The 11,714-nt window shown below is 30.8% G+C and overlaps 1 protein-coding gene across 15 annotated transcripts in view; it reads right to left on the bottom strand.

Moving 5' to 3' along the window:
• Positions 1-275: 275 nt before the first annotated feature.
• Positions 276-11,714, bottom strand: part of LOC148613809 (SH3 domain-containing kinase-binding protein 1-like) — a 47,560-nt gene continuing 36,121 nt past the window's right edge. For 5 of the 15 annotated variants that reach the window (XM_088587426.1, XM_088587428.1, XM_088587434.1 and 2 more), the window contains 6 exons: positions 11,151-11,177; positions 10,419-10,448; positions 9,609-9,635; positions 8,181-8,330; positions 7,026-7,107; positions 276-6,061 (listed from right to left, as the gene is read on the bottom strand). In XM_088587426.1, the coding sequence (XP_088443552.1) occupies positions 5,799-6,061; positions 7,026-7,107; positions 8,181-8,330; positions 9,609-9,635; positions 10,419-10,448; positions 11,151-11,177 (579 nt within the window). In that variant the 3' untranslated portion in view covers positions 276-5,798. The remainder of the gene's footprint in view (positions 6,062-7,025; positions 7,108-8,180; positions 8,331-9,608; positions 9,636-10,418; positions 10,449-11,150; positions 11,178-11,714) is intronic. The other 10 variants (XM_088587438.1, XM_088587440.1, XM_088587439.1 and 7 more) reach the window with 8 other exon arrangements.

Raw genomic sequence — 11,714 nt, 5'->3', positions numbered from 1 at the left:
CCCTTCTGGGGAACCTGATGTCACTCCTGTTTTCTGTTGAATTACATATGGCTAGTGCTATAGTTTTTTGGGTTGCGTCTTGTTTTCCTCGCTTTCATGTATAATTTATTTTATCATGTTCCCTACATTGTGTAGATTATCTTTGTTTCCTGTGTTAGTGTTTAGATGTTTAGGCCATATTTTGGAATTTTGAGGTATTTAACTATCCCACTGCTGACCGTTGGGTATTTTTTCACCGATATCTGAAGTTACTTGTCAAACAAGACAAGATCCACTTTCTTATCATGTTTTATTATTGTATAATATCATACAAGTTTTACAAATATCAGGAATGTTTAAATTTATATACACAATTATATACCAGTATATAATGTACAGCTATATACACAATGGTACAAAAATAAAAAGACAAGTGAATAGAAAAAGCACTTAACAAACAATAAATCAAAACGAAGTAAAACAAATTTCAGTTAAACACAACAGGACAATTTTGGAGCCAGATTCAAAAATGAGTAAACCAATTTTCAGTCCTTATTTTTTTGGCCAGTGTGAATCCATGTGTATGGTATACCTTCTGTAATTTTCCACGTTTAAGGAGGTAGACCTAAGGTAAGGGACACAACTCTTGAAATCAGTGACATGTTTGTATCATATTCAATGTCACCAAAGTCAATCAAGCTTTCATTTGCAACAGAATGAAACCATTCCAAGTTACTTTAGAAGCTTACATGAGATTGATGTAAAATGCTGAATACAAACATTCCAATGATTTATAAGAGTTGTGTCTCTTACCCTAGATCTACCACCTACAAAGCATTGAACACCCTTGTTCTTCAAATAAAAACAAGATATACTATAGAAACAGTAGTAGGAATAACTTGTAATGATAGGGGCAGCTATATCTCAAGAGAAACTACTACAATTTTGCATTATATGATTAATTCACTCAAAATTACTAGAATAGAAAGTATAGTCCACATGTCTGTTTCAGTTTATAACAACATTCAAACCTTGCAAAAACTTGTTAAAATTTGTGGGGTATACATTTCTGGATTTCATTACAATATCAATATTAAGTTAAAAATCAATGTTAATTCAGAAGTAAGCAGTGTCACAGGAGATAATAGACACAGGGTCCACAAATTTATAAAAAAAGGGGAGGTGCTCAATGACATAAGAAGGGGCATGCTTCAGTGATTTCCTGTGAATAAACCCCCCCTCCCCACCCCCAAAGATCCAAAAACCTGCTTCCTTTCAGATAATGCTTAAACCGGTAACATTTCTTATGGCACTTTTATCAGTGAATATTTAACTTATTGCTTTATTTCCTATATCCATCTCAACTAATATATCAGGAGATGGACAGATTTATACATGCTGAATCTAAATAAGCAAATCATTATTCAACTTTTAGCATTTCTGAAACAGTTCATTTGAATTTTGCACAAAATAATAATCATATTGTGTTTTAAATTTATCTAAATGATGAAACAAGCTTATAAAGGTGTATTAAATGATTGCATTCATAGCAGTATGAATTAAAATGAGGATGAATAATGATACAACTAACACAGTTCCTTAAATAACAGCCATCACATTTTTTGTAAATCTATCAGAAGCCCCATTTTGTTAACATTCAGAATTGTCCAGAACTTTGAGATATCAACATGGGGGGAAATCTATAAATGTCCATGTAGTAGAATTTTTTTCTATTTGAGCATCTGCAGTTAATTTTACAAAAAAGTCATCAGTGTAAAATTGATTTTAAGTTATGGTATCATACAACTAATTTTACACTTACAAATTTTTGTGAAAATGACCACAGAAAAAGATGTCTGTAATATTACAACTGCAAATTAAAAATGCCCATGCAAAACCTACACCTTTAAAGAAAAGCATTTAAATACAGTTAACTGATTACCATTGTAAAAACAAAACTGAATGGAAGATTTATTTCGTCTAAACGAGAACTACATAGAAAATGGCACACCTGAATTGTTCTCTAGGATAAATATCAAAATAAAATTTGCATCGAATTGTCATACCTGCCAAGTGTCACTATTTGTGGAGATTAGTTTCAAAATTTATATATTCAAACAGCAATATCAACCACAATAGAAACACACTTTGATGAATTTGAAGGTCCTAAATTAGTTTTCTTGGTTGATGAAAACTATTTCATAGGCAGGCTTGAAAATTGGCAAAATGCCAATGCAAATCACTTCAATTTTATCAGTAAAATAACTTCAACCTGTCTTAGAGACCAAATGTATTCAGTAAAAGATTATTATGATAATATCCGAATGTAATGCATTCTATGTAAAATTATCTTGTTAACAAAGACCACGATTTGGCTCTCCCTTGGAAGGGCAATTACAGACAGGTTTGTCTGTATATGGTATGAGTGGAAAGACTAAATATCTACAGAACTACCAAAACTAGACATTAGTAATAGAGCACCAGTATTTGAGGTACATTTTGTAAACTCTGGTTAGTAAAGCAACCCCTATCTACTAAAACTGTCAAAGTTCAATTGTCCATGGGGTACCAATTTTTGTGGTTTTCGTGGTTAGGCCAAACCATGAAATTTGGTCCCCAACAAAAAGATTTCCATTGATGTGTATACTAATAACTTCAAAACCGCAAATTCCAGAATCCATGAACTTGTACTTCTTCCCTACTTAACAGAAATTGGTATCCACAAATTTCAAGTACTTTCACAGTACATGAAATATCCTTATAGAGACAAATACAACGACAAAAACAGTCTTTGAAGGGTTCAAATGACAATTATTGTCACAATAACAAATAATTCAACACATTCAAGGTATTGTCAATATGTACTTGACACAGATCAAAGGGTGTACTATGGTTTACACTTTGTATTTTTGTGAGACTTATAATTTGATTCAGACTAATGTTAGGCTGAAACAAAACAATGAAGCAACTAAAACATGCAAGTCTTGAACAAAAAAAAAACTTAGGTCTATAAAACTGGAATTATAAGTGAACCGGAATGTGACCTTGCAGTATTTAACATACTACAGCAAACAGCATGCAGTATTATGGTAGTTGATTACATTAAGCTGATATTTCAAGCAACAGTCAACTGCTTTATATGTATGTAAATACAAAAACTTTCCTTTCAATTAGGCACTAGCACGAGTCAAGAATTTTCTTTAAAAAATTCATGCCCTGAAAGATAATGGTTTTTTTTGTTTGACAGAATAACAAAACTTACTAGTGCAATGATTTGAAATTCATGGCTATAAGCTCCTATATAGATTCTACATGTGTTTTGAAAATTTACAAATGATGGTCTATTGAGTAAGGACACTCTTAAATTTATCCAACAGATGACTCAATTAAAATCCAAAATAGTCCAATAACAAAATTTTGAACAGCTTTTAATCACTGTAAAACGTATTAAAGTGCAACAAAAACTGTATAAAAAGTAAATTTACATAGCCTGACTATTATGAGTTGAGCATCTTGTGATGTAAAAGCAACAATTGCTTGAACAGTTTGAGATTTCAATGACCAAAAGATCATTAAATGAGATTCTTTTACTTCCTAACACACTGTACAGATACTTGCTATGCAAGCTCATTCCAATCTATTTAACCAGAAGTATGAAGCAGAATAAATTCTTATCATCTGTAGAAGGCTGTTACATGTCAATAAGCAATTAGCATTTGTTAACATCCATGTCAATAACATTTTAACTACTAGCCCATACTGCAAATTTTCAAGACTTTCTCCACAGTTAACAAATAAAATTTCAATGAATTTTCACAAGCCAAAACAATCTTTTCCACATAAGAACAACTCCTACATTGATCCTTTATTCCTTTTAAACTACGACCCTAATTGTTTTAAAATAAACTACTGTTAATAAAATTGTCTTGGAGTAAAAAGAAAGTCTATTGAAGTATCCCAAACATCACACATCCATTTTTCAAAGTCGGTTTGACACTCACTGCAATTTCAGTTTTGCCTTTTTAACAGCCTTAAGTCAAGCTTGGGGCTATAGGCACAGGCTACAGGCTATGAATATATTATTTTACATTTCATGTGTTACAACCTGAATCATAATATTAACAGGTTTAGTTTTAGGGGACTACAAAATAAATTAATACTGCATCTACCAGGATATATATTCTTGCAACCTACAATCTGAACCTTACACCTTTATATATAAACACTATTTATAGATATACTAAACTGGGGAAAATAAAAAATGACACTATGGAAGAACTTCTGCTAGTGGGTTTCAAATTTTCCTCATACAATAACAGGGATCCAAATAAGGAATTCCAAGCTGACAGCCCAGACAAAGTTTTAAGTCTCCCATTCATATATGATAAATTGTGGTAGCCCAGCTAAAAATTTTGAGGCCAGGAGGGACTGGGCTACTGTTTATCAGTACTCTCGAATTATAATCAGGAATTCATATTCCAAGCAAATTTAAAATGTTAAATGAGAACTTTGATGCTCTGCCGAAGTCAACAAATTCCAAAATTCACAAAATAACAAACTTATGACATACTGAAACCCGCAAGTAAAAGTATGTTTAGCCACAGTATTTTTAACACGGAAAAAAAAATATATAGAAGTCTTAATAACTGGACAACCATTGTAATAAATAATGGCAATGTTAAAATATACATAGATATGTAAAGAAATCTATCTACAGAATAGTTCAGTCCAAAAATCAAAATGAATGACATCAGCACTAAAAATAGCAACTTTTTTTTCCAGCTACATCCATAAATATCGACCTTCAAAATAACACTAATCTTAAAGCAGTGATGAGTTTTCTACATGGCAAGCAATATTAAACCCACATGCAAGCAGGAATTTGAACAAATTGACAAACCAATAACTTTAAAATTACCATCAGTAAGATTACATCTTTTACAATCAAGACAAAAATCAATCAGCCTAAATCATCCACAATGGGCTGATAAATTCAAAATACTTAACAACCATGTTTAATAGTTACCATGAACAAAATTATGAACAATAAAAGGACACATTAACTCCTGCCTTCCAATTTATAAAGTTTTAATCATACATGTGTTTTTTTTTAATGTTTAAATTTGGTCCACCCTTTCTTGGTCAAGTCAATATAACTTGAAAAATATTCATCAATAATGGATTTTTGAATTAAAAATCCTTCGTTTTCACTTCCATCCATATAAAATATCTTTAACAATGGCTTGGTAATAAAATACAGGTAAATAAGCATTATTTACATAATAAGTAGCAGTCCTTGTAAGAATCATGCAAAATCTGCAAAATGTGATACACCCCAAAAAAAAAGCTACATATTTCTATTTTTGAAATTAGGTTGTTTTATGGGTCTATATTATGAAATGTGTAATTATTCATTCCAATCTGTCTGCTCTTAGGTGAAAATCAATATTGAAAATCCAATAGATTCTATTGAATTTGAGTGTCGTTAACAGAGTTATCTCCCTTAATTTTGAAATATACAGTGCATTCTAAATAATTTTTATCTCCTAAGAACACAAGATACAGGAAAAACCAAATCTTCATTTCGGTTTACTATGGCAATTTGAACAAAATATCAAAAATATGTAGGCTTTCTAACCATGAATCACATTTTGCATGATTCTTATGTGGAGTGCAACATAAGTCAATTTTTCTTTTGCAGTTTCAAGCCTAACAATGAAATCATGCCATTATTTACTCTTTTACACATTGCTCTATAGCCTTTGATCGTAATGTGAGGTAACTTTGAACTGAACAACAAATTTAATATATCACTACAACTATACATGGGATTCATTCACTAATTTTTTGATCCGTTCGATTTCTACTTGAGTACTAAGTCGTATTTTCTTTTCATCATCAACTTCATTCACAAGGTCTCTCAATTTTCTGTTACAGCTGGCTTTTAGAGAGTCAATTTCATGGCGTAATTTTTCGTTTTCTTGTTTCAGTTCATCAAATGCAACTTTTGATACTGTAGAAGACTTCAGATGTTGAACTTCTTTCTTCAGATCTTCGATAGCAGAATGTAGGCTAGTAATGGCTAAAAGTCAAAAGAAAAAAAATATCAAATACTGACACATCTACGGTTAAAAATAATTGGAAATAAATGTTAAGAAAAATCTTGATTTCATTCATAAATAATGTAATTCGATTTGTTATAAGCCTTTTGGTTGGTTAATTCTTTTTTGGGCAAGTGAGTAATTTTCAATAGTCTATCTTGGTACTACAACAACATTATCATTGATTGGTCAACAGTCCTAAATTCAAATAATTCTAAGCTAGATAAGGCTTTGTTGAAGGAGTAAATCTTAATTTTGACTGAAATCTATATTAAATTAGAATTAAATTATATGGACTGTTTTTAACTGTTGACTAAGATAAGCTTGCATAACCAACTTTAGGACAATTTACGCTTGTTCATATACCGCTTCCAACTTTATGAATTTCAATGTTTTACATGATTCTTGTTCTGTTATAATCACCTTATTTCAAGTATATTAATCTGATACAAGGTGTGCCAATCATTAACTCACAATGAAAGACTTCTAACTGTTGATTTTTTTAATCATGATTGAATGAACATGCTAACTAGTAAAACTTAAAAATTGAAGCATAAGCACCATAAAATCAATAACGTACATGTTAAAAAACTTGATTGATTGCTTGGTTGTAGTTTTATGTCCTTTTTGCAGATATTTAATGCCAGGATAAGAATGTTTTATCAACTGAACAGAACCAGCTTTGTACTAGCCTAGCATGTTAAGCCAGACATTTTTTATACGAGCAAGCTCATACTAATCAAACATTATTCTGACAGCAAGCAAAACAGTTCATCTCCTATAGGCCAACTGCCTATAGTATAGTAAAAATGCAGTGTAACTACTAAGGTATTAAAAATATTTTTTAAATAATGTCTTCCCTCACTGTCTAATTCTTACAGCAACTGGCCTTAAGCTACACCTGAACCAGATAATTTCTTAACTAAAAAGAATGACATCACCAACCTGCAGGTGGGAATCCAGTATTTGTAGTAGTTGTTGGCTCAGGTGGCCGTGCAGGAAGACTAGGACTGCTAACTCTACCCACCTGAAAAACCAAATGTTCTTTACAAAATGATATGAACTAGTGCAGTACTCCATGTCCCTTTCCTCACAACACAAATTTTATTTCAATAACATATGTTTTGCCTTAAATTCTTAAATTACCTCTGAAATAAGGCTGATGAAAGTTTCACAATTTAAAAAAAAAAAAAATAAAAAATTCCCAAGTAAGATGAACTATTTCCCAATTGGTAGTCAAAGGGTGAGATTTGGTATTTCTGTTAAAAATTACACTGATTAATTGTTTATGAATTATCATTTTCTTGACATGCTCTATAAAATTCATAATTTTAACTGACAAATCATGATTTTGAACAGTTAGTCCAAATTTCTCAATTTAAAAAATGATGCATATTCCAACCATAAAAAAAGGGATTAAGTAATACTGAAACGTTCAACAATATTACTGCATGGGTACCCATATAATAGGTAGGTGAAAATGAACTTGAAACTAAGCACAACCCTATTGCCTAGGAAACTTATTTTCAGCTGTAAAATTTTATTTCTAATGCAATAATTATATAATAAACTTTTTCATTGGCTTTACTGAAGTGTAAAATTCTCAATCTACCTGTTGGAGCCGATTCACTAATTATGCTCGTATGAATATTTCAGTCTAGATAATTTGCATAACAAAAAAATGGCTGACATCTTGAATGATAACAAATACATGGTCAGCTGGTATCTGTTATCTACACTTATTTTTCATTTTGAAGAAACTTGATGAGCTTTTAAATGATTTTTTTCACTTCCAAATTGGCTCATTTTTATTTCCTATGAACCATGATTACTAAAACCTTAAGTAAATTCTGAACTATTTTCTATGTGGCAGGATTTTGTAAGGTGGTCAACATGGGGTCAATGTGGATTTGAAAGGATGAATGAATGAATGGAAGATAAAATATTACGATTCTCACCATATTTAGGAGGCTTTCATGAGAAGAGAGTTAAGCGTTTTGTGTTTCAAGCTTTGCAGACGTCAATCTAAATGTATTCTTTCTCAAATTAAGTTCACCTTGACAATGCATGATTACCTCTTAATTCATACAGTATTTTTACCTCCTTATTACTTACCTCCTCTTTAATATCTTTAACATGAGACTTTGGATGTGAATGTGTAGGTTTATCCTCTTTTACTGGTTTGCTATGTACAGTTTTATCATCTTTGATCCAATGAGAATCTTTAACATCTCCATTTCTTTCCTCTTCCTGAAATAGACAATTTTGTCTTAAAATTAAGTTCCAACCAGAAAATTATATCGTAACTCTTCAACAGTTTTATTGAGGATCACCCATTAAGACAAAAGGATGGTCTACTTTCTAACCTCTATCACATTACATTTCAACTTATTGTTGTTTTACACAGAAACAATTAAAGAAAAACCAAAAACCTAGTTTACCTCTCAGAAATGGCGAGGTAAAAGATTGATTAAATGTTGGGGTTTAACATGTGAATATTGCTGTTCAGGTGTTAAACCCCAACAATCAATCAATCAATCAATTTTTTTTTTTTTTTTTTTAAATTGTTTCCGTGTAAAACATAACAATAAGTTGAAAGCGAGGTAAAAGATAAGTTCAGTATGCATGACAAAAACAGCCCAACCAAAACAATTTCTGCCCTAAGGCACTTCTACATCTATTTATGTGAGGTCTCATTACTCATTATCCATTTTCGTCACCATATCAATAAATAAAAGCAAAGAGGTGCAAAAAAATGGCATGAGAAACAAATGAATTTGGAATACCTTTCACTACATAATACACAATTTTTTTTCTAACATGGATGAGAAACAAATTAAAAATACTGACTAATACAAAGTTCTTGCTATGCTGTAAAACAAAGCTAAAAAGAACACAATCCAGTCCCAGTGATGATATATACACACTAACATGTATCTGTTTCATAATGAGTGCCTATGAGAATTCCACTGAATCAGCATCAAAATAAAGCATCTACACTATACAAAGCTTTCATTATACCTGTGATTCCAAATACTGTTAGTAAGAAAACTCACCTATTATGTTGCCAGCAAAAATACTAGATCTATATATTCCATGAACTAAACACCCTGAGCCATTTTAAATGTGATTTATATCATAACATTAATCCATTTGTAGCAGTAGAGTTTGTAAAATATATTTAAGAACAATGAGCAACCCATTAATTGTAAATTTTAATTCCATTTACAAAGTAAGGGGTCTTCACTTCATTTCACAGACATGGTAGGGCCAAATGACTTCTTAAAACTAACGGAGTCCTACTGAAAATTAGTCCCTAAGCACTTTTTATTTTCCCCTTACCTTTGAAACAAATCATCAGTTTAATCAAAGTTATTGATGGAAAGAAAAATTGATGAGTGATGTCAAAGATAATGTCTGGCTATAAATAATACATTATACCACTTGTGCATATGTATAAAGGGAGATAATTCAAGCAGATGTGTTTAAAGCAATATCACTGAGAAACTTCTACACTAGCAGTCTTACCCGGATGCTTTTAAATGCTCCCCTGACCTGAAGTAAGGTTTGTAGCAGTGAAGCATTGCTATATTTTTGATCATAGGTAATATTAGTTATAAGTTTTCCATTTAAAAATCATTTAAAATAAGACTCATTTTATATATGTGAGAAGAAAAATTGTCTTTTTTCTGTCTTTAAAACTTCTACGGTCTTTTACTGTCATTTTTCAAAATCATTCTAGCTAACCTTTGATAATACACTTTGCAATTTCTTTTGTAAAATATAAATACTTTAGTAAAATTGCAGAGATCTCACCAGTTAAAGATTTGCTGAGCAAAACTTGTTAAAAAAGGACCAAGAAAGAGAAATAAACATTGTTAAACAGGAAGAAATTACAGTAACCATGTCATGCAATGAAAAGTGTACGAAGTAATTTAAACAAATTTATGAAGCTTCTTTTTCATAAAGTAAGGGTAGTCTATAAATAATCACATATTTTTGGAGTACTGATTCTGAATTTCTGAATTCTGTTTATCTTTTGTGAATTTTAGTGAAAAATGCTTTCCTTTCAAACATAATGACCTAAATTGGGCAAAAAAATCAAAATACATTTTTGGGGGAGGGTGAACAAATTGGGTTGGAATGAGATGATAATCTAGTATTTTGTTTATTTTGGCCTAATTCGCCTCCTTCTTGGTCTCAGCAATAGAAGTGTTCATATAAAATTAAAAAATCACATTCATAAATATCCAATTAAACTAGTCCTTGCATTAAAAAATACTGTTACAGTTGAAACATGTTAGTAATTGGTTTCTAGGACTAACAGTGAAATTTTACCTCTGTAAAAACTTCATCCCTTGAAGAGTTCTGTATTCGAAAAATATCAAATATTTTTTAACCAATGAAGCAGAAAATTAGATCAGATACTAATGAATGCACCATAGATATACACAAGTAATGTAAACAGTCACTTATATTACACTATTCACTGAGCTAAGCATTGTTGAATAGGACTAACACGTGTATCTTCAATAACTCTTTTGCTTATTTTTTGCATATTGAGACGACAAGAAGACAATATATCAAGATAGCTAAGAAATATATGAATACACCATGATGTGCCCCCTGATGTAATTAAAATCCCATACAAAATGTAAATTATGGAAAATTATAAAAGATTTTTTTTGTTTTTATTTTTAATAAAAGTAAACTTTCTACCAATAGATTACCAAAATCCCTAAAATAGACATGATTTTACAACCCCCCCCCCCCCAAAAAAAAACAATCTTAAATTGTTGAAATGGGATGTAAACACACAGCACGCTAAAAAAAACAACAGAATGGTAAAATCTGGATATGAAAATGTGGAAGAAACTGCTGTGTAATTTTCAATAAGTGTTTCACTGATGGACAGATAGCTGACAGACAATACATTAATATGGCTTGTGAAAAAAGGGTATTAAAATAAAATTAACTTGAAAAAATGTATTACATGTAGATATTACTCAATCTTTAGAGACTGTTTACAAAACTTATATGATATATAGTATTAGCAATATCAATCAATACCTTCACAGCCTTTACTACATCCTGAGACTAAAAAATATAACAAAAAACCCTCGTCATATAGTCTATACATTCAATATATAGCATGCATATGTATGGGAATTCTAGTTCAATTGCCTATTGAAATGTTTCTACCATCCATAAATATGTTGACACAGTAAAAAAATGTGTATGTTAACAATTAGTGAATGCAAACAAAAATTAAAGCTGCAAGAAGCCAAAGCAAAAAAGGCTACACAGCCAAAAGTGCAACTTATGAGAACATATGAAACGCAGCATGTAATTATCATATGAGTATGTGTGATATGATTAACATATTTCAGTTTACATATGACAATCACGTACAAGTATACATAAATTTTCATAGGAATATCATGTTAGGCACTTTTGGCTACATTCATCATAACTGCTCTTGCAGATTGCAGGATAGTTATTTTGTGAAAGTCTGCTATAAAACAAAGCCAAAAATCAAAATAATCCTTTTCTTTTTTTTTAAAAGTTGAAAACAGACATAAAACTACATATAGTAACAAACTTCTTAAAACACAGATCAGAACTTCATAGATA

The sequence above is a fragment of the Perna viridis genome, chromosome 6, assembly GCF_037379345.1.
Source record: "Perna viridis isolate PV_CMFRI_1.1 ecotype Kerala chromosome 6, ASM3737934v1, whole genome shotgun sequence".
Lineage (NCBI taxonomy): Eukaryota > Metazoa > Mollusca > Bivalvia > Mytilida > Mytilidae > Perna > Perna viridis.
This window is presented reverse-complemented; position numbering and strand designations above follow the sequence as displayed.